Source organism: Notolepis coatsorum, assembly GCF_963971535.1.
Source record: "Notolepis coatsorum genome assembly, chromosome: 6".
In the NCBI taxonomy this organism is placed as follows: domain Eukaryota; kingdom Metazoa; phylum Chordata; class Actinopteri; order Aulopiformes; family Paralepididae; genus Notolepis; species Notolepis coatsorum.
Window position 1 is genome coordinate 31,155,773 of NC_140170.1, and position 26,725 is coordinate 31,182,497.

Below are 26,725 nucleotides of genomic sequence, written 5' to 3' on the forward strand. Positions count from 1 at the left end.
TACAGTGGAAAACGAACAAAGTACCAGGTACCAAAAGCGAGTCGAGTCGATTCGAGTCGAGTAGGTACCATGCAGTGGAAAAGCGGCATTAGTGTTCTTCAATGTCTTAGTGTTCTAACGTGTTCTATAAGATTGTATTGTTCCAAAGTGTTCTCCAAGATCTTAGTGTTCTAACGTGTTCTTCAAGATATTAAACGTTTAAAGTGCTGAATTTCCTCCTTTCTGTTTGAAAGAGTTCTTTCATAACTGCAACTCAACTGTATTATCTTTTTGATATTATGTGTATGTTTCATGCCTCGTTTTTTTTATTTTTCATTTTATTTTATTTTTTCAAATGTTTATCTCGTTTTATTTTATGGTCACATTGTTTGTTTGCATTGTGTCTAGGGTCTGGCCAAGTACAACAACACATCAGCTGTGATCAACGACTCAGTGTTCCATCCCAGTCAGCTGGCTGAAGACAGGATGCTCTACTTCTGGCTCTCAGACCAGGTGGGTCTAAACCCTCGAGTCCTTCTGCTCTGTAACCCAGAGGGGCCCCTACGAGTCCTTCTAGTCTGTAACCCAGAGGGGCCCCTACGAGTCCTCCTGCTCTGTACCCCAGTGGGGCCCCTACGAGTCCTTCTAGTCTGTACCCCAGTGGGGCCCCTACGAGTCCTTCTAGTCTGTACCCCAGTGGGGCCCCTACGAGTCCTTCTAGTCTGTACCCCAGTGGGGCCCCTACGAGTCCTTCTAGTCTGTAACCCAGTGGGGCCCCTACGAGTCCTTCTAGTCTGTAACCCAGTGGGGCCCCTACGAGTCCTTCTAGTCTGTAACCCAGTGGGGCCCCTACGGGTCCTTCTAGTCTGTAACTCAGTGGGGCCCCTACGAGTCCTTCTAGTCTGTAACCCAGTGGGGCCCCTACGGGTCCTTCTAGTCTGTAACCCAGTGGGGCCCCTACGAGTCCTTCTAGTCTGTAACCCAGTGGGGCCCCTACGAGTCCTTCTAGTCTGTAACCCAGTGGGGCCCCTACGAGTCCTTCTAGTCTGTACCCCAGTGGGGCCCCTACGAGTCCTTCTAGTCTGTAACCCAGTGGGGCCCCTACGAGTCCTTCTAGTCTGTACCCCAGTGGGGCCCCTACGAGTCATTCTAGTCTGTAACCCAGTGGGGCCCCTACGAGTCCTTCTAGTCTGTACCCCAGTGGGGCCCCTACGAGTCCTTCTAGTCTGTACCCCAGTGGGGCCCATACGAGTCCTTCTAGTCTGTAACCCAGTGGGGCCCCTATGAGTCCTTCTAGTCTGTAACCCAGTGGGGCCCCTACGAGTCCTTCTGGTCTGTAACCCAGTGGGGCCCCTACGAGTCCTCCTAGTCTGTACCCCAGTGGGGCCCCTACGAGTCCTTCTAGTCTGTACCCCAGTGGGGCCCCTACGAGTCCTTCTAGTCTGTAACCCAGTGGGGCCCCTACGAGTCCTTCTAGTCTGTAACCCAGTGGGGCCCCTACGAGTCCTTCTAGTCTGTAACCCAGTGGGGCCCCTACGAGTCCTTCTGCTCTGTAACCCAGTGGGGGGGCCCCTACGAGTCCTTCTGCTCTGTAACCCAGTGGGGCCCCTACGAGTCCTTCTAGTCTGTAACCCAGTGGGGCCCCTACGAGTCCTTCTAGTCTGTAACCCAGTGGGGCCCCTACGAGTCCTTCTAGTCTGTACCCCAGTGGGGCCGCTACAAGTCCTTCTAGTCTGTAACCCAGTGGGGCCCCTACGAGTCCTTCTAGTCTGTAACCCAGTGGGGCCCCTACGAGTCCTTCTAGTCTGTAACCCAGTGGGGCCCCTACGAGTCCTTCTAGTCTGTAACCCAGTGGGGCCCCCACGAGTCCTTCTAGTCTGTACCCCAGTGGGGCCGCTACGAGTCCTTCTAGTCTGTAACCCAGTGGGGCCCCTACGAGTCCTTCTAGTCTGTAACCCAGTGGGGCCCCTACGCGTCCTTCTAGTCTGTAACCCAGTGGGGTCCCTACGAGTCCTTCTAGTCTGTAACCCAGTGGGGCCCCTACGAGTCCTTCTAGTCTGTAACCCAGTGGGGCCCCTACGAGTCCTTCTAGTCTGTAACCCAGTGGGGCCCCTACGAGTCCTTCTAGTCTGTAACCCAGTGGGGCCCCTACGAGTCCTTCTAGTCTGTAACCCAGTGGGGCCCCTACGAGTCCTTCTAGTCTGTAACCCAGTGGGTTGAAATCTTCTCTATGTACAGGAAGTACGTGTTTTACATGTTATAACGATGTAAGAGACTACAGTCTCATTCATACATTATAGTGTGTCAAACTATGTTCTGGACACCTGGGCAATTTTTCCAAAAGAATGGATTTTCTCTAAACAGATCTGGAGGAAAGACTTACACTTCACATATATTCTACTGCATTGACAACAGCCTTGAGGCAGTCGTTTCCAAGGCGACAAGCTCTAAGACAGATGGTACAATAATAACACAACCACACTCTGACGATGTCAAGACGACAGATCAGGGGATCGCTATCAACTGGGGCAGAGGACATCCACAGCAGAACCATCAGCCCCCTCGGCACCAACATGACTGGGTCCACAGGGTGACAGCAGAACTCTCAGCCCCCTCGGCACCAACATGACTGGGTCCACAGGATGACAGCAGAACCATCAGCCCCCTCGGCACCAACATGACTGGGTCCACAGGGTGACAGCAGAACCATCAGCCCCCTCGGCACCAACATGACTGGGTCCACAGGGTGACAGCAGGACCATCAGCCCCCTCGGCACCAACATGACTGGGTCCACAGGGTGACAGCAGAACTATCAGCCCCCTCGGCACCAACATGACTGGGTCCACAAGACGACAGGAGAACCATCAGCCCCCTCGGCACCAACATGACTGGGTCCACAGGGTGACAGCAGAACCATCAGCCCCCTCGGCACCAACATGACTGGGTCCACAGGGTGACAGCAGAACCATCAGCCCCCTCGGCACCAACATGACTGGGTCCACAGGGTGACAGCAGAACCATCAGCCCCCTCGGCACCAACATGACTGGGTCCACAGGACGACAGCAGAACCATCAGCCCCCTCGGCACCAACATGACTGGGTCCACAGGGTGACAGCAGAACCATCAGCCCCCTCGGCACCAACATGACTGGGTCCACAGGGTGACAGCAGAACTCTCAGCCCCCTCGGCACCAACATGACTGGGTCCACAGGGTGACAGCAGAACCATCAGCCCCCTCGGCACCAACATGACTGGGTCCACAGGGAGACAGCAGGACCATCAGCCCCCTCGGCACCAACATGACTGGGTCCACAGCGTGACAGCAGAACCATCAGCCCCCTCGGCACCAACATGACTGGGTCCACAGCGTGACAGCAGGACCATCAGCCCCCTCGGCACCAACATGACTGGGTCCACAGGGTGACAGCAGAACCATCAGCCCCCTCGGCACCAACATGACTGGGTCCACAGGGTGACAGCAGAACCATCAGCCCCCTCGGCACCAACATGACTGGGTCCACAGGGTGACAGCAGAACCATCAGCCCCCTCGGCACCAACATGACTGGGTCCACAGGGTGACAGCAGAACCATCAGCCCCCTCGGCACCAACATGACTGGGTCCACAGGGTGACAGCAGAACCATCAGCCCCCTCGGCACCAACATGACTGGGTCCACAGGGTGACAGCAGAACCATCAGCCCCCTCGGCACCAACATGACTGGGTCCACAGGGTGACAGCAGGACCATCAGCCCCCTCAGCACCAACATGACTGGGTCCACAGGATGACAGCAGAACCATCAGCACCCTCGGCACCAACATGACTGGGTCCACAGGGTGACAGCAGAACCATCAGCCCCCTCAGCACCAACATGACTGGGTCCACAGGGTGACAGCAGAACCATCAGCCCCCTCGGCACCAACATGACTGGGTCGACAGGACGACAGCAGGACCATCAGCCCCCTCGGCACCAACATGACTGGGTCCACAGGACGACAGCAGAACCATCAGCCCCCTCGGCACCAACATGACTGGGTCCACAGGACGACAGCAGAACCATCAGCCCCCTCGGCACCAACATGACTGGGTCCACAGGGTGACAGCAGAACCATCAGCCCCCTCGGCACCAACATGACTGGGTCCACAGGGTGACAGCAGAACCATCAGCCCCCTCGGCACCAACATGACTGGGTGACTGGGTCCACAGGGTGACAGCAGGACCATCAGCCCCTCGGCACCAACATGACTGGGTCCACAGGACGACAGCAGAACCATCAGCCCCCTCGGCACCAACATGACTGGGTCCACAGGGTGACAGCAGAACCATCAGCCCCCTCGGCACCAACATGACTGGGTCCACAGGGTGACAGCAGAACCATCAGCCCCCTCGGCACCAACATGACTGGGTCCACAGGGTGACAGCAGAACCATCAGCCCCCTCGGCACCAACATGACTGGGTCCACAGGGTGACAGCAGAACCATCAGCCCCCTCGGCACCAACATGACTGGGTCCACAGGGTGACAGCAGAACCATCAGCCCCCTCGGCACCAACATGACTGGGTCCACAGGGTGACAGCAGGACCATCAGCCCCCTCAGCACCAACATGACTGGGTCCACAGGATGACAGCAGAACCATCAGCACCCTCGGCACCAACATGACTGGGTCCACAGGGTGACAGCAGAACCATCAGCCCCCTCGGCACCAACATGACTGGGTCCACAGGGTGACAGCAGGACCATCAGCCCCCTCGGCACCAACATGACTGGGTCCACAGGGTGACAGCAGGACCATCAGCCCCCTCGGCACCAACATGACTGGGTCCACAGGACGACAGCAGAACCATCAGCCCCCTCGGCACCAACATGACTGGGTCCACAGGGTGACAGCAGAACCATCAGCCCCCTCGGCACCAACATGACTGGGTCCACAGGGTGACAGCAGGACCATCAGCCCCCTCGGCACCAACATGACTGGGTCCACAGGACGACAGCAGGACCATCAGCCCCCTCGGCACCAACATGACTGGGTCCACAAGACAACAGCAGAACCATCAGCCCCCTCGGCACCAACATGACTGGGTCCACAGGGTGACAGCAGAACCATCAGCCCCCTCGGCACCAACATGACTGGGTCCACAGGACGACAGCAGGACCATCAGCCCTCCTCGGCACCAACATGACTGGGTCCACAGGGTGACAGCAGAACCATCAGCCCCCTCGGCACCAACATGACTGGGTCCACAGGGTGACAGCAGAACCATCAGCCCCCTCGGCACCAACATGACTGGGTTCACAGGGTGACAGCAGAACCATCAGCCCCCTCGGCACCAACATGACTGGGTCCACAGGGTGACAGCAGAACCATCAGCCCCCTCGGCACCAACATGACTGGGTCGACAGGACGACAGCAGAACCATCAGCCCCCTCGGCACCAACATGACTGGGTCCACAGGGTGACAGCAGAACCATCAGCCCCCTCGGCACCAACATGACTGGGTCCACAGGGTGACAGCAGAACCATCAGCCCCCTCAGCACCAACATGACTGGGTCCACAGGGTGACAGCAGGACCATCAGCCCCCTCGGCACCAACATGACTGGGTCCACAGGGTGACAGCAGGACCATCAGCCCCCTCGGCACCAACAACCCTAAAACGCTGAGCGCCCCTCCCCCAGCCCCCCCGCCTTTCTTCCCTTGATGACGTCAAGGCGAATAGATCGGGATCACCATCGACTGCAGAGGACAGCTTTACCCGACTAAGCATGACCATGGCCCCCTCGGCACCAACAACCCTAAAACACAAGAATTCTCAGAGCTAATCTCAGTCAGTATCGTTAGATGTGAAATATTAATCATACATGGAGATCTGAATATTCATATAAATAAGAAGAACGACCCCAAGGCTATTGAGCTTACCAACCTACTGGACAGCTTTGAGTTAATACAACATGTAAATAAACCCACTCACCAACATGGTAACACCCTAGACTTAGTGATGACAACACGGCTGAACATTGATAAAGTATTAGTAATCGAATTACCTATCTGACCATCACTGTGTATTCTTCAATGCTAACCTGAATTTAACAGAGACAAAAACGGTAACCGTTGTTGTAAAGCGAAGAGTACTAGATGACATTGCAGAAGAGAAGTTCTCAAATATCATGAGACAAACTGAACCATCCAGCCTGGATTGCTCTTTAAACTGCATGGTTGAACATCTCAACATCATATACACTGGATGCTGTCATTCCATTAACACATTCAGGGCCATTCGATTTCCCCATCTAGCTATAGCACGGTCAGGTTTCATGACATAGTTTCACTGTGCGTCACGTTGTTTGTAGAGCTAAATCTATATTTTATATTATAGCTATGGATACAATACCATGGTCATTTGACAGTAACTATCTTCTGTTCAAGATGCAAAAAAGAATAAATCTTTTCATGAATATGTTCACGCGTTATTCCGTGGTGAATATGAGTATAATTTCTAAATGATCCGGGCTAATTCCTGGAAGGCTGGCTATAGGGGCGCAATGTGAATTCTACTTAAACCATTGGCGTTTCGTCCCTTATACTATTTTCAAAACAAATGCATATGATAGGTATTACGTTTCATCATGAATTCATGAAAGGGGGGGGGGGTCGTTTCTGATTAATTGATTGCCAATAACGGCATTCGTTATTACCACAACACATGCTGATCAGGGGGATGGGTATGAAAACCTTGCACGATCAAGCTGAAATTGACATGAGATTGTCCTTACCTGTGGAAGGTGGTATTCCAAAAATAATATTCCAATTATTTGATCGCCATCTGGTCCATCCTATGCCCATCTGGTACACGACATAACCCACCACAACATATGGATCGGGGATTCGGAAAACTATTCAATGCGATCGAGTGAAGCCCTAGGTTTCCCATTACTATAAAAGTCCGTCCGGAGACATTTGAGTGTTACACCCTGTCTGGAACAGGGTTTACTGCACTCTCGATACTGCCTACTAGCAGGATCTGGCCGGTACTGCACCTTCGGAGTCCCAGTATGCTTTTTAACGGCAACATACAGCTCCCTGACATTGAATAGGATATTAAAATCGGAAAAAAGGGAAAACGATCAAATAACATATACGTTTTTGGACGTTAACCGTTGGCGCCCAATAACGTATATATACGTGAATGGCCCCGAAAGCGTTAAAGGTAAAAAAATAAGTAAGTGACAAATCTCCCCAAGGTTAAATAGCAGTGTTGTTCAGACGAAGATAATCTGTAGAGCTGCTGAACAAAAATGGAGGAAAACTAGGCTCACAGTCCACTGCGATATAAGGAAGCCATGACTGCCTATAACAAAGAAATACAAGTGTCAAGAAAGGACTATTTTTCTAAGATTATCACAGAGAATGCTGGGAACTCTAGAATATCGACCAGATACTCAACACTGCCCCCACCCCTCCACAGTCATCTGCATCAAAATGTGAAGAACTAGCATTATTCTTCAATAACAAAATAACTTAAATTAGAGCCAGCATTAGTCCTGATACAAACATGGACACCATCAGCAAACATGTGAAAATGTTTTACTGTCTATCTATTCTACTATTTTATTGCATTGCACTATTTTACTGTCTATTCTATTTTACTCTTTTTATTATTGTCTATTTAAAACTGAATCAAACCATAAACAAGGTGGCCTGTTGGGATGTTAGATCCTAATGTGAAAAACTGTGATTTTATATGTCTCCACTTTATGTGCTCATTTTATGCCTGTCTTTTTTCAGTTGTGAAGCACTTTGAGCTGCAATTTTTGTATGAAAGGTGCTATAGAAATAAAGTGTATTATTATTATTATTATTATTATTATTATTATTATTATTATTATTATTATTATTATTATTATTATTATTATTATTATTATTATAAGAAAGACTCACTGAGTCACAGTGTTTTACTCAAACAACCCTGGTATCAGAAGGTCTCATTAAGTCACAGTGTCCTACTCTAACAACCCTGCTATCAGAATTCCAATCATTTATTTTCTTTGTTGACTAAACCCAGCCTGTGCTATAGCACCACATATTTGATGAACGTGTACATATTTTAAGTATTTGTTTTTCAGTGAATCAGAACTGTGACAACATGGCAGTTTTATGTTATAAGTGATGCATTTAAAATGAGACAAGACAAGGCTTTGCTTATAGTGGCTCCTTGCTGCCCTCTAGTGGTCAGTAAATCATGATCTACCTGTACCTCCTTCCCCCTCCCCCATGCTGCTATGATGCCTGAATTTCCCCAAGGCGATCAATAAAGGAATATCTTATCTTATCTTTAGAAAGGTACATAGGCAGTACGTATGCAGTGATGTGACATCAGCTCTCAATCCAAACCTCCTTGACCAGTCAGCTGAGTAGAACTTGTGATGTTCTGATTGGCTAACCTCAAGATGACCTCTGCTCCACAGGTGTTTAACCCCCTTTTAACTGCTGCCCACCAAGATGGCCGCTTCCACCACAACTACTCAGGGGCAGATATCACAGTGAGTGGATCTGTATCTGCTAGTTACGTCTGGTTTGTTGAAAGTCACTGTCTGGCCGAGATGGTCACTTCCAGTACACCATCTCTGCCTATTTTGTTTGCTAAGACGCAAAGTATATTTTTCAAGATTGATGATGAAATAAATGGATGAATGAATGAATGGATGCATCTACATTTGGTGTTAAGGTTAGGTATGTGAGGTATTTTAGGCATGTGGTTTCCTGTGAGTTTAAAGGAGCACTTCACACAAAGTATAATTTGTTTATAAATTACTCACCCACTCATGCTTGAAGATTTCTGTGATTTAATTCATTGAGAATGAGGGGGGACATTTATTTTAGTTGAAATTAAGATCGAGTTAATGAAGCCAGGTGAAATTATTTTATGATGAAAATGAAATGTTGTATTTTGTACTAAAGTTTGTAAAGTTTGTACCTTAAGTTTATCAGACTATATTTACAGTAGACTGAAGGATTTGGGTGTTTTTCGTTGATTGGGACAGATTAGATATTATATAAATATAGTGCCATAACACCTTTTAATTAGGCAAAGTGGGGTTTAGCCTCTGGCTACATCAGTATTAGACAGAGACGTTTCACATGTTGATAGCAGGTGGCTGTGAGCACATTCCTAAAACAATAGATAAGACAGAGAGCTCAGGCTCAGGGGTCAGGGGTCAGGGGTCAGGGGCGACGAGCTGCTGCGTCTCAGGGAGGGACAGTCTTCACCTTCAGTAGAGCGAGAGAGAGAGAGAGAGAGACAGAGAGAGAGAGAGAGAGAGAGAGAGAGAGAAGAGAGAGAGAGAGAGAGAGAGAGAGAGAGATAGAGAGAGAGAGAGAGAGAGAGAGAGAGAGAGAGAGAGAAGAGAGAGAGAGAGAGAGAGAGAGAGAGAGAGAGAGAGAGAGGTGGAGAGAGAGAGACAGAGGAGAGAGAGACAGAGAGAGAGAGAGAGAGAGAGAGAGAGAGAGAGAGAGAGAGAGAGAGAGAGAGAGAGAGAGAGAGAGATAGAGAGAGAGAGAGAGAGAGAGAGAGAGAGAGAGAGAGAGAGAGAGAGAGAGAGAGAGACAGAGAGAGAGAGAGAGAGAGAGAGAGAGTGGAGAGAGAGAGAGAGAGAGGAGAAGAGAGACAGAGAGAGAGAGAGAGCGAGAGAGAGCGAGAGAGAGAGAGAGAGAGAGAGAGAGAGAGAGAGAGAGAGAGACGGCCGTTGCTAGGTGACCAGACGAATAGATAACGACCATTCTCAATCTGCGCCATCCACGTATATATACGTGTTTGCTCGCCATGCGTTGAGCGCCAATCACGTATATATACGTTATTAGATCGTTCGATCTTTTTCCTTTGATCCCCGCGCTACAGACTCGCTCGGAGCGATCTGAATCATTTTGGCACAACCACATACGCTTGAACTGCAATACCGATCGAATATCAGTATCGTCTACGGTTTGAACTCGGATAGGAAGGCAGCATTATTGTCATTGAAGGCATCGCGGCATCGAGACTGGCTCTGTGGGGGAGGAGCTCTTCCAAAGCAATCGCAAGCAGATCCGCTCGCCTCAAAACCTAGTGTCCAGTAAACACGTCAAATTAGTTAAATTACATATAAACTTGTAATCGCGATCGCCGATGGGATCATTGGAATTATTCTTTTTGGATTACCTTCTGGCTACGGCTACGGTGACCTATGTCTATTTTACCGAACGTGGAACATGTTTATGTAACTATCACAGTGGCTTACTGTACTGGTCATAAACAAGGCTTTTTCTAATGATCGGATTTTTGGGGTTCAGGGAATCAACCAGAACGATTGCCTCAACAATACTAAATAAACACAACGCAGATACTTCACAGAAGGGCAGATGGAGGGTGATAACAATCAACAAGAAGGCTGAAAACACGATTATCTATCAACTGGTCATTTGATCAGACTAATATCTACAGTTGATATAATTTCAGGAACTTCTCAAGACAGAGGTCACACACTCTGCAACCCCTGATGTCATAAACCAGGTGAAACATCCACATTCCTCATGTACCCATACAGGCCATATTGTACACACACACACACACACACACACACACACACACACACACACACACACACACACACACACACACACACACACACACACACACACACACACACACACACACACACACACACACACACACACACACACACACACACACACACACACACACGTTTCCAGTGTCTGAATACCTTTCCTCTCTTTAAAGGAAAACTCCAACATTTTGGGAAATTAGCTCATTTGCCATCTACCTTGGAGTTAGACAAGAAGATATATACCTTTTTTCTTCTCTGTGCATGCAGTAGGAGTAGGAAGACACGCACCGTTAGCCTAGCTTAGCGTCAGTCACTGGAAGTAGGTTCCTCCATTAGCCTAGTTCCCAACGTCTTCCTACTCCTACTGCACGCACAGAGAAGAAAAAAGGGTAAGTATCTTCTTGTCTAACTCCAGGGTAGATGGCAAATAAGCATATTTCCCAAAAGGTTGGAGTGTTCCTTTAACATAAATGAATAAGTCGCCCACATCACGTCTCTAACTGCCTGTGTGTCTCTGTGCTTCAGTGTCTGAGTCAGGCTCCAGAGCTGAGGGTGTGGAGCTCATCTGTCCCCAGCCTGAGGACCTCTCCTCTGGGCACCAGCGTCAGAGCGCAGGCCATGGGAGAGCTCAGCTGTGGGAGTCCAGACACACCTGTCCTCACCTTTCAAACGGTCTGACTGCACCGGTCCTCACCTTTCAAACGCTCTGACTGCACCGATCCTCACCTTTCAAACGCTCTGACTGCACCGGTCCTCACCTTTCAAACGGCCTGACTGCACCGATCCTCACCTTTCAAACGGTCTGACTGCACCGATCCTCACCTTTCAAACGCTCTGACTGCACCGGTCCTCACCTTTCAAACGCTCTGACTGCACCGATCCTCACCTTTCAAACGGTCTGACTGCACCGATCCTCACCTTTCAAACGGTCTGACTGCACCGATCCTCACCTTTCAAACGGTCTGACTGCACTGGTCCTCACCTTTCAAACGGTCTGACTGCACCGATCCTCACCTTTCAAACGGTCTGACTGCACCGATCCTCACCTTTCAAACGGTCTGACTGCACCGATCCTCACCTTTCAAACGGTCTGACTGCACTGGTCCTCACCTTTCAAACGGTCTGACTGCACCGGTCCTCACCTTTCAAACGCTCTGACTGCACCGGTCCTCACCTTTCAGATGCTCTGACTGCACCGGTCCTCACCTTTCAAACGGTCTGACTGCACCGGTCCTCATCTTTCAGACGCTCTGACTGCACCTGTCCTCACCTTTCAAACGCTCTGACTGCACCGATCCTCACCTTTCAAACGCTCTGACTGCACCGATCCTCACCTTTCAAACGCTCTGACTGCACCGATCCTCACCTTTCAAACGCTCTGACTGCACCGGTCCTCACCTTTCAAACGCTCTGACTGCACCGATCCTCACCTTTCAAACGCTCTGACTGCACCGGTCCTCACCTTTCAAACGCTCTGACTGCACCGGTCCTCACCTTTCAAACGCTCTGACTGCACCGGTCCTCACCTTTCAAACGCTCTGACTGCACCGGTCCTCACCTTTCAAACGCTCTGACTGCACCGGTCCTCACCTTTCAAACGGTCTGACTGCACCTGTCCTCACCTTTCAAACGCTCTGACTGCACCTGTCCTCACCTTTCAAACGGTCTGACTGCACCGGTCCTCACCTTTCAAACGGTCTGACTGCACCGGTCCTCACCTTTCAAACGGTCTGACTGCACCTGTCCTCACCTTTCAAACGGTCTGACTGCACCGGTCCTCACCTTTCAAACGCTCTGACTGCACCGGTCCTCACCTTTCAAACGCTCTGACTGCACCTGTCCTCACCTTTCAAACGGTCTGACTGCACCGGTCCTCACTTTTCAAACGGTCTGACTGCACCGATCCTCACCTTTCAAACGCTCTGACTGCACCGGTCCTCACCTTTCAGACGCTCTGACTGCACCTGTCCTCACCTTTCAAACGCTCTGACTGCACCTGTCCTCACCTTTCAAACGCTCTGACTGCACCGGTCCTCACCTTTCAAACGCTCTGACTGCACCGGTCCTCACCTTTCAAACGCTCTGACTGCACCGGTCCTCACCTTTCAAACGGTCTGACTGCACCTGTCCTCACCTTTCAAACGGTCTGACTGCACCGGTCCTCACCTTTCAAACGGTCTGACTGCACCGGTCCTCACCTTTCAAACGCTCTGACTGCACCGGTCCTCACCTTTCAAACGCTCTGACTGCACCGGTCCTCACCTTTCAGACGCTCTGACTGCACCGGTCCTCACCTTTCAAACGCTCTGACTGCACCGGTCCTCACCTTTCAAACGCTCTGACTGCACCTGTCCTCACCTTTCAAACGCTCTGACTGCACCGGTCCTCACCTTTCAAACGCTCTGACTGCACCTGTCCTCACCTTTCAAACGGTCTGACTGCACCTGTCCTCACCTTTCAAACGCTCTGACTGCACTGGTCCTCACCTTTCAAACGCTCTGACTGCACCTGTCCTCACCTTTCAAACGCTCTGACTGCACCTGTCCTCACCTTTCAAACGGTCTGACTGCACCTGTCCTCACCTTTCAAACGCTCTGACTGCACCTGTCCTCACCTTTCAAACGGTCTGACTGCACCTGTCCTCACCTTTCAAACGCTCTGACTGCACCGGTCCTCACCTTTCAAACGCTCTGACTGCACCGGTCCTCACCTTTCAAACGCTCTGACTGCACCTGTCCTCACCTTTCAAACGCTCTGACTGCACCTGTCCTCACCTTTCAAACGCTCTGACTGCACCGGTCCTCACCTTTCAAACGCTCTGACTGCACCTGTCCTCACCTTTCAAAGGCTCTGACTGCACCGGTCCTCACCTTTCAAACGCTCTGACTGCACCGGTCCTCACCTTTCAAACGCTCTGACTGCACCTGTCCTCACCTTTCAAACACTCTGACTGCACCTGTCCTCACCTTTCAAACGCTCTGACTGCACCGGTCCTCATCTTTCAAACGCTCTGACTGCATGCTCTCCTACTCTCCTCTGATGGGGTCTTTGGGGTTTCTGTAGTTCTGACCTGGTTGATCGGGTTAAATCAAATCAAATCAAATGTATTTATAAGGCCCGACGACACACGTTAATGTCCCCATGGGCCGGACACGTCTTCTTTAAACAAGTCAAGAAGAAACATCACAATAAGTCAAGAACAAAACAAGAACACCACAAATTCAATTTTTTTTTTAATAAATGCAACACTCCCAGACATACCCCACGCGAAGATAAGGAAAAACTCACTAAAACCTAGCAATAGGGTTGACCAGGTTGATAGGGTTAGATATGTGAGCAGGTTGATAGGGTTAGAGGGTTGACCAGGTTGATAGGGTTAGAGATGAGAGCAGGTTGATAGGGTTAGAGGGTTGACCAGGTTGATAGGGTTAGAGGGTTGACCAGGTTGATAGGGTTAGAGATGAGAGCAGGTTGATAGGGTTAGAGATGTGAGCAGGTTGATAGGGTTAGAGATGTGAGCAGGTTGATAGGGTTAGAGATGAGAGCAGGTTGATAGGGTTAGAGATGTGAGCAGGTTGATAGGGTTAGAGATGTGAGCAGGTTGATAGGGTTAGAGATGTGAGCAGGTTGATAGGGTTAGTGATGTGAGCAGGTTGATAGGGTTAGAGATGTGAGCAGGTTGATAGGGTTAGAGATGTGAGCAGGTTGATAGGGTTAGTGATGTGAGCAGGTTGATAGGGTTAGAGATGTGAGCAGGTTGATAGGGTTAGAGATGTGAGCAGGTTGATAGGGTTAGAGGGTTGACCAGGTTGATAGGGTTAGAGATGTGAGCAGGTTGATAGGGTTAGAGATGTGAGCAGGTTGATAGGGTTAGAGGTGTGAGCAGGTTGATAGGGTTAGAGATGTGAGCAGGTTGATAGGGTTAGAGATGTGAGCAGGTTGATAGGGTTAGTGATGTGAGCAGGTAGATAGGGTTAGTGATTTAGTGATGTGAGCAGGTTGATAGGGTTAGAGATGTGAGCAGGTTGATAGGGTTAGAGATGTGAGCAGGTTGATAGGGTTAGAGGTGTGAGCAGGTTGATAGGGTTAGTGATGTGAGCAGGTTGATAGGGTTAGAGATGTGAGCAGGTTGATAGGGTTAGAGATGTGACCAGGTTGATAGGGTTAGTGATGTGTTTCTGACCAGGTTGATAGGGTTTGTGAAGGGATATGTTGGACAGTAACACTGGGCGGTAGCATTATAGGGGACGACAGTGAGTCGGGACATAGAGCAGTCGTCTGGTAATCCGGAGGTTCCCGGTTAGATTCCTGCAAAGCTCTGCTTAAGCGGGTTCCCTCGTACCTAAGCGTGCTTCTGTGCACTAAGCAATACAAGTATGCCCTTCGTTCTCAAGATGCTCTAAAACTGGATGTTCCCTATATGAGAACTGAATTGGGGAAAAAGAGCTTTTAAATATGCTGCTCCTTCATCCTGGAACAAGATACAGGAGGACCTCAAATTGCCAGGACTGGTCACCCTCGGAGAATTCAAAGCCATCTTAAAAACCTACGAACTCAGTTCCCTCGGACAGTGCAACTGTGTTTGATAACTTGCCTGTTTGATAACTTGCCTGTTTGATAACTTGCCTGAAATTGGATCTTGCTGTGAATGTTTTATCTGTATTTTATTGTGATGTTCTTTTTTATGTTGAAACTTTCTGCTGCCTTGCTTGGCCAGATCACTCTTGAAAAAGAGATTTTAATCTCAATGATGCTTATCTGGTTAAATAAAGGATTTGTTTGATTGATTGATTGCTTGATTGCTTGATTGATTGATTGATTGATTGATTGATTGATTGATTGATTGATTGATTGCTCCTCCCGGGCAGCGCGTTGAAATGTCCTTGAGCAAGACACTTAACCTCTAACTGCTCCCGATGAGCAGGTTGGCACCTTGCCTCTGCCGTCGGTGTGAGAATGTGTGAGTGAACTGGTAGAATGTGAGGAACAAATTGTGAAGTGCTTTGGATAAAAGCTGTTATATAAATGCCATTTACCATTACAATAATGAGTAGTGAGTTACTGATCCCAGGGAGTAATAACTAAAGCGATACGATTACATTTGAATGAGTAACAAGCCCAACACTGTTTCTGATGGTGTGTGTGTGTGTGTGTGTGTGTGTGTGTGTGTGTGTGTGTGTGTGTGTGTGTGTGTGTGTGTGTGTGTGTGTGTGTGTGTGTGTGTGTGTGTGTGTGTGTGTGTGTGTGTGTGTGTGTGTGTGTGTGTGTGTGTGTGTGTGTGTGTGTGTGTGTGTGTGTGTGTGTGTGTGTGTGTGTGTGTGTGTGTGTGTGTGTGTGTGTGCAGGAGGTGGAGGTTGTGGTGACAGCTTCCTATGCTGACAAGAAACTCTTCCTCAATGGAACCTCTTCAAAGTAAGAATATTATATTATTATTGTGAATATACCTTCCTTCATATGTTATTGTTATGAATATACCTTCCTTCATACCTATATTATATTATAACTATAAATATGCCTTCCTTCATACCAATATGATATGATAGTATTATTATTATTATTATTATTATTATTATTATTATTATTATTATTATTATTATTATTATTATTATTATTATTATTATTATTATTATTATTATTATTATTATTATTAATATTATTGTTATTATTATTAATTATTATTATTATTATTATTATTATTATTATTATTATTATTATTATTATTATTATTATTATTATTATTATTATTATTATTATTATTATTGTAGATATACCTTCCTTCATACCAATATTATATTATATTATTATTATTATTATGAATATACCTTCCTTCATAAGATAACATAAGATAAGACATAAATGTAGGCAATAAAATATAAAATAAATAAAATAAGTAATATAAAAACATGAGAAAAATAAACAGTGTAAACAAAGGTGCAGATGGGGGTCTGTCTGCCCTATCGGTCATAACATACTGTATGTTACAATGAATGTAATGTAATCTGAATATATAGTATGAGTCAAAATAAACAGTATACACATGGTGCAGGGGTCAGGGCCTGTACCCTATCGGGAAGAACGTACATTATAGTCCGTGCAGGTTTTGGTGGTTAAGAGTCAGACACACTCAGGGGTCAGGGGTCAGACATTCCTCATAGTTATGCAGTTCTGAATATCAGTACTGTAGTATAAATATATAGTTCTGAACATCATACTGTAGTATAGATATATAGTTCTGAACATCATACTGTAGTATAGATATATAGGTCTGAACATCATACTGTAGATATATAGTTCTGAACATCATACTGTAGATATATAGTTCTGAACATCATACTGTAGATATATAGTTCTGATCATCATACTGTACTTATATATTTCTGAACATCAGTGTCATACTGTAGTGTAGATATATAGTTCTACTACTTCTTATGGAACTTTGCCATGAAAAGATATGGCTTCAACCAAGTTGGGCTGAGCTGGAGACATCCCTCCTCCCAACAATTTTTTTATTTGTTCATTTAACCAGGAATTCCCATTACATTGAGATACAAGATGTATTTTGCAAGGGAGACCTGGCCAAGATGACCGCAATAACATTTGCAATATATCAGACAGCAATAAAATGTGTGGTACATCACACAAGAACATAATAAAAGTGCATGTATACAATATACAATGCATCACATGTAAACACAAAAACGCAAAGCAGAATAGTCTACATGATAGTAAAAGTGTATGACAGTAAGATACAGGGTAATACAGTAATGAAACTGTCCCTACAAGCTCTTTTGATCAGGTTCTTGCAGGGTCTTAAAAATTATATGATCAGAATGTTAGGCCTTAAAATGTCTTACATGTGATTTTGATACAATAGGTCTTATAAATGTATTTGTTTCTATGTTGTGATAGCTTATCTGTATTGTGTTTAAATGTGTTGGGGTGAAAATGTCCGGGCTGCAAAGTAAACAAGGCAATCATATGGAATGACTTCTTTCGTAGTAATCTTCCTTAATACATTTTTGCCAGTATGGCGATGGAATAGGTATTAATTTCTATTAAATGTGGTCTAAATAGGTCTTAAATAAAACCTGCAGGAACCCTGAAAGGTCTACAGTCTCATCTCCACAATCTCAAGCATATAATCTGAACAATTTACAAATATAAAATTGTAAGGCTTAAAATTGTGTTTAAGTGCCCAATGTTACCCTGCTTGAAGAAATAAAATTGTTTAGTTTTCTCTTCTCCTCCATGTGTTGTAACTGAGCAACACTCTCTGTGACCAGACTCTCAATGAACCTTGACCCCAAAGAATGATCATTAGTTTCCCTTTTCAAGCTATTTGACGTCAGTAATACTCGAGATTTAGACTTTGAATATTCACTGTTTATAAAGATTATAAACATGATGATGTATTTGAAGTTGGACCAGAGCAGGTTCTGACCAGATCATCTAGTGGAGAGCCACTGGACTAGAGCAGGTTCTGACCAGATCATCTAGTGGAGAGCCACTGGACTAGAGCAGGTTCTGACCAGATCATCTAGAGGAGAGCCACTGGACTAGAGCAGGTTCTGACCAGATCACCTAGAGGAGAGCCACTGGACTAGAGCAGGTTCTGACCAGATCATCTAGAGGAGAGCCACTGGACTAGAGCAGGTTCTGACCAGATCATCTAGAGGAGAGCCACTGGACTAGAGCAGGTTCTGACCAGATCATCTAGAGGAGAGCCACTGGACTAGAGCAGGTTCTGACCAGATCATCTAGAGGAGAGCCACTGGACTAGAGCAGGTTCTGACCAGATCATCTAGAGGAGAGCCACTGGACCAGAGCAGGTTCTGACCAGATCATCTAGAGGAGAGCCACTGGACTAGAGCAGGTTCTGACCAGATCATCTAGAGGAGAGCCACTGGACCAGAGCAGGTTCTGACCAGATCATCTAGAGGAGAGCCACTGGACTAGAGCAGGTTCTGACCAGATCATCTAGAGGAGAGCCACTAAACCAGAGCAGCTCTGACCAGATCATCTAGAGGAGAGCCACTGGACTAGAGCAGGTTCTGACCAGATCATCTAGAGGAGAGCCACTGGACTAGAGCAGGTTCTGACCAGATCATCTAGAGGAGAGCCACTGGACTAGAGCAGCTCTGACCAGATCATCTAGAGGAGAGCCACTGGACCAGAGCAGCTCTGACCAGATCATCTAGAGGAGAGCCACTGGACTAGAGCAGCTCTGACCAGATCATCTAGAGGAGAGCCACTGGACCAGAGCAGCTCTGACCAGATCATCTAGAGGAGAGCCACTGGACTAGAGCAGGTTCTGACCAGATCATCTAGAGGTGAGCCACTGGACTAGAGCAGCTCTGACCAGATCATCTAGAGGAGAGCCACTGGACTAGAGCAGGTTCTGACCAGATCATCTAGAGGAGAGCCACTGGACCAGAGCAGGTTCTGACCAGATCATCTAGAGGAGAGCCACTGGACTAGAGCAGCTCTGACCAGATCATCTAGAGGAGAGCCACTGGACCAGAGCAGCTCTGACCAGATCATCTAGAGGAGAGCCACTGGACCAGAGCAGGTTCTGACCAGATCATCTAGAGGAGAGCCACTGGACCAGAGCAGCTCTGACCAGATCATCTAGAGGAGAGCCACTGGACTAGAGCAGGTTCTGACCAGATCATCTAGAGGAGAGCCACTGGACCAGAGCAGGTTCTGACCAGATCATCTAGAGGAGAGCCACTGGACCAGAGCAGGTTCTGACCAGATCATCTAGAGGAAAGCCACTGGACTAGAGCAGGTTCTGACCAGATCATCTAGAGGAGAGCCACTGGACTAGAGCAGGTTCTGACCAGATCATCTAGAGGAGAGCCACTGGACTAGAGCAGGTTCTGACCAGATCATCTAGAGGAGAGCCACTGGACTAGAGCAGGTTCTGACCAGATCATCTAGAGCAGAGCCACTGGACCAGAGCAGGTTCTGACCAGATCATCTAGAGGAGAGCCACTGGACTAGAGCAGGTTCTGACCAGATCATCTAGAGGAGAGCCACTGGACTAGAGCAGGTTCTGACCAGATCATCTAGAGGAGAGCCACTGGACTAGAGCAGGTTCTGACCAGATCATCTAGAGGAGAGCCACTGGACTAGAGCAGGTTCTGACCAGATCACCTAGAGGAGAGCCACTGGACCAGAGCAGCTCTGACCAGATCATCTAGAGGAGAGCCACTGGACTAGAGCAGGTTCTGACCAGATCATCTAGAGGAGAGCCACTGGACTAGAGCAGGTTCTGACCAGATCATCTAGAGGAGAGCCACTGGACTAGAGCAGGTTCTGACCAGATCATCTAGAGCAGAGCCACTGGACCAGAGCAGGTTCTGACCAGATCATCTAGAGGAGAGCCACTGGACTAGAGCAGGTTCTGACCAGATCATCTAGAGGAGAGCCACTGGACTAGAGCAGGTTCTGACCAGATCATCTAGAGGAGAGCCACTGGACCAGAGCAGGTTCTGACCAGATCATCTAGAGGAGAGCCACTGGACTAGAGCAGGTTCTGACCAGATCATCTAGAGGAGAGCCACTGGACTAGAGCAGGTTCTGACCAGATCATCTAGAGGAGAGCCACTGGACTAGAGCAGGTTCTGACCAGATCATCTAGAGGAGAGCCACTGGACCAGAGCAGCTCTGACCAGATCATCTAGAGGAGAGCCACTGGACTAGAGCAGCTCTGACCAGATCATCTAGAGGAGAGCCACTGGACTAGAGCAGGTTCTGACCAGATCATCTAGAGGAGAGCCACTGGACTAGAGCAGGTTCTGACCAGATCATCTAGAGGAGAGCCACTGAACTAGAGCAGGTAATGACCAGATCATCTAGAGGAGAGCCACTGGACTAGAGCAGGTTCTGACCAGATCATCTAGAGGAGAGCCACTGGACCAGAGCAGGTTCTGACCAGATCATCTAGAGGAGAGCCACTGGACCAGAGCAGGTTCTGACCAGATCATCTAGAGGAGAGCCACTGGACTAGAGCAGGTTCTGACCAGATCATCTAGAGGAGAGCCACTGGACTAGAGCAGGTTCTGACCAGATCATCTAGAGGAGAGCCACTGGACTAGAGCAGGTTCTGACCAGATCATCTAGAGGAGAGCCACTGGACCAGAGCAGGTTCTGACCAGATCATCTAGAGGAGAGCCACTGGACTAGAGCAGGTTCTGACCAGATCATCTAGAGGAGAGCCACTGGACTAGAGCAGGTTCTGACCAGATCATCTAGTGGAGAGCCACTGGACTAGAGCATGTTCTGACCAGATCATCTAGAGGAGAGCCACTGGACTAGAGCAGGTTCTGACCAGATCATCTAGAGGAGAGCCACTGGACTAGAGCAGGTTCTGACCAGATCACCTAGAGGAGAGCCACTGGACTAGAGCAGGTTCTGACCAGATCATCTAGTGGAGAGCCACTGGACTAGAGCAGGTTCTGACCAGATCATCTAGAGGAGAGCCACTGGACTAGAGCAGGTTCTGACCAGATCATCTAGAGGAGAGCCACTGGACTAGAGCAGGTTCTGACCAGATCATCTAGAGGAGAGCCACTGGACTAGAGCAGGTTCTGACCAGATCATCTAGAGGAGAGCCACTGGACTAGAGCAGCTCTGACCAGATCATCTAGTGGAGAGCCACTGGACTAGAGCAGGTTCTGACCAGATCATCTAGAGGGGACTAGAGCAGGTTCTGACCAGATCATCTAGAGGAGAGCCACTGGAATAGAGCAGGTTCTGACCAGATCATCTAGAGGAGAGCCACTGGACTAGACCAGGTTCTGACCAGATCATCTAGAGGAGAACCACTGGACCAGAGCAGGTTCTGACCAGATCATCTAGTGGAGAGCCACTGGACTAGAGCAGGTTCTGACCAGATCATCTAGAGGAGAGCCACTGGACTAGAGCAGGTTCTGACCAGATCATCTAGAGGAGAGCCACTGGACCAGAGCAGGTTCTGACCAGATCATCTAGAGGAGAGCCACTGGACTAGAGCAGGTTCTGACCAGATCATCTAGTGGAGAGCCACTGGACCAGAGCAGCTCTGACCAGATCATCTAGAGGAGAGCCACTGGACCAGAGCAGCTCTGACCAGATCATCTAGAGGAGAACCACTGGACCAGAGCAGGTTCTGACCAGATCATCTAGAGGAGAGCCACTGGACTAGAGCAGGTTCTGACCAGATCATCTAGAGGAGAGCCACTGGACTAGAGCAGGTTCTGACCAGATCATCTAGAGGAGAGCCACTGGACCAGAGCAGGTTCTGACCAGATCATCTAGAGGAGAGCCACTGGACTAGAGCAGGTTCTGACCAGATCATCTAGAGGAGAGCCACTGGACTAGAGCAGGTTCTGACCAGATCATCTAGAGGAGAGCCACTGGACCAGAGCAGCTCTGACCAGATCATCTAGAGGAGAGCCACTGGACCAGAGCAGCTCTGACCAGATCATCTAGAGGAGAGCCACTGGACTAGAGCAGGTTCTGACCAGATCATCTAGAGGAGAGCCACTGGACTAGAGCAGGTTCTGACCAGATCATCTAGAGGAGAGCCACTGGACTAGAGCAGCTCTGACCAGATCATCTAGAGGAGAGCCACTGGACTAGAGCAGGTTCTGACCAGATCATCTAGAGGAGAGCCACTGGACTAGAGCAGGTTCTGACCAGATCATCTAGAGGAGAGCCACTGGACTAGAGCAGGTAATGACCAGATCATCTAGAGGAGAGCCACTGGACTAGAGCAGGTTCTGACCAGATCATCTAGAGGAGAGCCACTGGACCAGAGCAGGTTCTGACCAGATCATCTAGAGGAGAGCCACTGGACCAGAGCAGGTTCTGACCAGATCATCTAGAGGAGAGCCACTGGACTAGAGCAGGTTCTGACCAGATCATCTAGAGGAGAGCCACTGGACTAGAGCAGGTTCTGACCAGATCATCTAGAGGAGAGCCACTGGACTAGAGCAGGTTCTGACCAGATCATCTAGAGGAGAGCCACTGGACCAGAGCAGGTTCTGACCAGATCATCTAGAGGAGAGCCACTGGACTAGAGCAGGTTCTGACCAGATCATCTAGAGGAGAGCCACTGGACTAGAGCAGGTTCTGACCAGATCATCTAGTGGAGAGCCACTGGACTAGAGCAGGTTCTGACCAGATCATCTAGAGGAGAGCCACTGGACCAGAGCAGCTCTGACCAGATCATCTAGAGGAGAACCACTGGACCAGAGCAGGTTCTGACCAGATCATCTAGTGGAGAGCCACTGGACTAGAGCAGGTTCTGACCAGATCATCTAGAGGAGAGCCACTGGACTAGAGCAGGTTCTGACCAGATCATCTAGAGGAGAGCCACTGGACTAGAGCAGCTCTGACCAGATCATCTAGAGGAGAGCCACTGGACTAGAGCAGCTCTGACCAGATCATCTAGAGGAGAGCCACTGGACTAGAGCAGGTTCTGACCAGATCATCTAGTGGAGAGCCACTGGACCAGAGCAGCTCTGACCAGATCATCTAGAGGAGAGCCACTGGACCAGAGCAGCTCTGACCAGATCATCTAGAGGAGAACCACTGGACCAGAGCAGGTTCTGACCAGATCATCTAGAGGAGAGCCACTGGACTAGAGCAGGTTCTGACCAGATCATCTAGAGGAGAGCCACTGGACTAGAGCAGGTTCTGACCAGATCATCTAGAGGAGAGCCACTGGACCAGAGCAGGTTCTGACCAGATCATCTAGAGGAGAGCCACTGGACTAGAGCAGGTTCTGACCAGATCATCTAGAGGAGAGCCACTGGACTAGAGCAGGTTCTGACCAGATCATCTAGAGGAGAGCCACTGGACTAGAGCAGGTTCTGACCAGATCATCTAGAGGAGAGCCACTGGACCAGAGCAGCTCTGACCAGATCATCTAGAGGAGAGCCACTGGACTAGAGCAGGTTCTGACCAGATCATCTAGAGGAGAGCCACTGGACTAGAGCAGGTTCTGACCAGATCATCTAGTGGAGAGCCAGTGGACTAGAGCAGGTTCTGACCAGATCATCTAGAGGAGAGCCACTGGACTAGAGCAGGTTCTGACCAGATCATCTAGAGGAGAGCCACTGGACTAGAGCAGGTTCTGACCAGATCACCTAGAGGAGAGCCACTGGACTAGAGCAGGTAATGACCAGATCATCTAGATGAGAGCCACTGGACTAGAGCAGGTTCTGACCAGATCATCTAGAGGAGAGCCACTGGACCAGAGCAGGTTCTGACCAGATCATCTAGAGGAGAGCCACTGGACCAGAGCAGGTTCTGACCAGATCATCTAGAGGAGAGCCACTGGACTAGAGCAGGTTCTGACCAGATCATCTAGAGGAGAGCCACTGGACTAGAGCAGGTTCTGACCAGATCATCTAGAGGAGAGCCACTGGACTAGAGCAGGTTCTGACCAGATCATCTAGAGGAGAGCCACTGGACCAGAGCAGGTTCTGACCAGATCATCTAGAGGAGAGCCACTGGACTAGAGCAGGTTCTGACCAGATCATCTAGAGGAGAGCCACTGGACTAGAGCAGGTTCTGACCAGATCATCTAGTGGAGAGCCACTGGACTAGAGCAGGTTCTGACCAGATCATCTAGAGGAGAGCCACTGGACTAGAGCAGGTTCTGACCAGATCATCTAGAGGAGAGCCACTGGACTAGAGCAGGTTCTGACCAGATCACCTAGAGGAGAGCCACTGGACTAGAGCAGGTTCTGACCAGATCATCTAGTGGAGAGCCACTGGACTAGAGCAGGTTCTGACCAGATCATCTAGAGGAGAGCCACTGGACTAGAGCAGGTTCTGACCAGATCATCTAGAGGAGAGCCACTGGACTAGAGCAGGTTCTGACCAGATCATCTAGAGGAGAGCCACTGGACTAGAGCAGGTTCTGACCAGATCATCTAGAGGAGAGCCACTGGACTAGAGCAGGTTCTGACCAGATCATCTAGAGGAGAGCCACTGGACCAGAGCAGCTCTGACCAGATCATCTAGAGGAGAGCCACTGGACTAGAGCAGGTTCTGACCAGATCATCTAGAGGAGAGCCACTGGACCAGAGCAGGTTCTGACCAGATCATCTAGAGGAAAGCCACTGGACTAGAGCAGCTCTGACCAGATCATCTAGAGGAGAGCCACTGGACCAGAGCAGGTTCTGACCAGATCATCTAGAGGAGAGCCACTGGACTAGAGCAGGTTCTGACCAGATCATCTAGAGGAGAGCCACTGGACTAGAGCAGGTTCTGACCAGATCATCTAGAGGAGAGCCACTGGACCAGAGCAGCTCTGACCAGATCATCTAGAGGAGAACCACTGGACCAGAGCAGGTTCTGACCAGATCATCTAGTGGAGAGCCACTGGACTAGAGCAGGTTCTGACCAGATCATCTAGAGGAGAGCCACTGGACTAGAGCAGCTCTGACCAGATCATCTAGAGGAGAGCCACTGGACTAGAGCAGCTCTGACCAGATCATCTAGAGGAGAGCCACTGGACTAGAGCAGGTTCTGACCAGATCATCTAGTGGAGAGCCACTGGACCAGAGCAGCTCTGACCAGATCATCTAGAGGAGAGCCACTGGACTAGAGCAGGTTCTGACCAGATCATCTAGAGGAGAGCCACTGGACTAGAGCAGGTTCTGACCAGATCATCTAGAGGAGAGCCACTGGACTAGAGCAGGTTCTGACCAGATCATCTAGAGGAGAGCCACTGGACTAGAGCAGGTTCTGACCAGATCATCTAGAGGAGAGCCACTGGACTAGAGCAGGTTCTGACCAGATCATCTAGAGGAGAGCCACTGGACTAGAGCAGGTTCTGACCAGATCATCTAGAGGAGAGCCACTGGACTAGAGCAGGTTCTGACCAGATCATCTAGTGGAGAGCCACTGGACTAGAGCAGCTCTGACCAGATCATCTAGAGGAGAGCCACTGGACTAGAGCAGGTTCTGACCAGATCATCTAGAGGAGAGCCACAGGACCAGAGCAGGTTCTGACCAGATCATCTAGAGGAGAGCCACTGGACTAGAGCAGCTCTGACCAGATCATCTACAGGAGAGCCACTGGACTAGAGCAGCTCTGACCAGATCATCTAGAGGAGAGCCACTGGACCAGAGCAGGTTCTGACCAGATCATCTAGAGGAGAGCCACAGGACCAGAGCAGGTTCTGACCAGATCATCTAGAGGAGAGCCACTGGACTAGAGCAGGTAATGACCAGATAATCTAGAGGAGAGCCACTGGACTAGAGCAGGTTCTGACCAGATCATCTAGAGGAGAGCCACTGGACTAAAGCAGGTAATGACCAGATCATCTAGAGGAGAGCCACTGGACTAGAGCAGGTTCTGACCAGATCATCTAGAGGAGAGCCACTGGACTAGAGCAGGTTCTGACCAGATCATCTAATCGCTGAATGAAGGTGAATCTGGGGATGTGTTTGGTCCACAGGATCTCCATACTGAAGGCAGCGCTGTCAACAGATTCTCAACAGGTGAGATCATCAGAATCAGATCAGAATCAGAAAGGTCTTTATTCAAAATCAAATCAAATGTATTTGTAAGGTTAATGTCCCCATGGGCCGGACACGTCTTCTGTAAACAAGTCAAGAAGAAACATTACAATAAATCAAGAACAAAACAAAAAATAGACCATGAAATCCAAAATGAAATGTAAAATAAATAAATGCAACACTCCCAGTGTGGTAGTGAAAGGGTTAACCGTCTGTGGTGTGGTAGTGAAAGGTTAACCGTCTGTAGTGTGGTAGTGAAAGGGTTAACCTTATGTAGTGTGGTAGTGAAAGGGTTAACCTTCTGTAGGTTGGTAGTGAAAGGTTAACCTTCTGTAGTGTGGTAGTGAAAGGTTAACCGTCTGTAGTGTGGTAGTGAAAGGTTAACCTTCTGTAGTGTGGTAGTGAAAGGTTAACCGTCTGTAGTGTGGTAGTGAAAGGTTAACCTTCTGTAGTGTGGTAGTGAAAGGGTTAACCTTCTGTAGTGTGGTAGTGAAAGGGTTAACCATCTGTAGTGTGGTAGTGCAAGGTTAACTGTCTGTAGTGTGGTAGTGAAAGGTTAACCGTCTGTAGTGTGGTAGTGAAAGGTTAACCTTCTGTAGTGTGGTAGTGAAAGGTTAACCG

At 48.8% G+C, this 26,725-nt stretch overlaps 1 protein-coding gene across 1 annotated transcript in view; it reads left to right on the forward strand.

The window, feature by feature from the left end:
* cetp (cholesteryl ester transfer protein, plasma) overlaps positions 1-26,725 on the forward strand; it is a gene marked incomplete at both ends in the record, with an annotated part of 106,561 nt that overhangs the window by 52,375 nt on the left and 27,461 nt on the right. Inside the window, 3 exons of the mRNA XM_084315517.1 lie at positions 388-492; positions 8,447-8,521; positions 11,108-11,254. Coding sequence (XP_084171643.1) covers positions 388-492; positions 8,447-8,521; positions 11,108-11,254 — 327 coding nt within the window. The remainder of the gene's footprint in view (positions 1-387; positions 493-8,446; positions 8,522-11,107; positions 11,255-26,725) is intronic.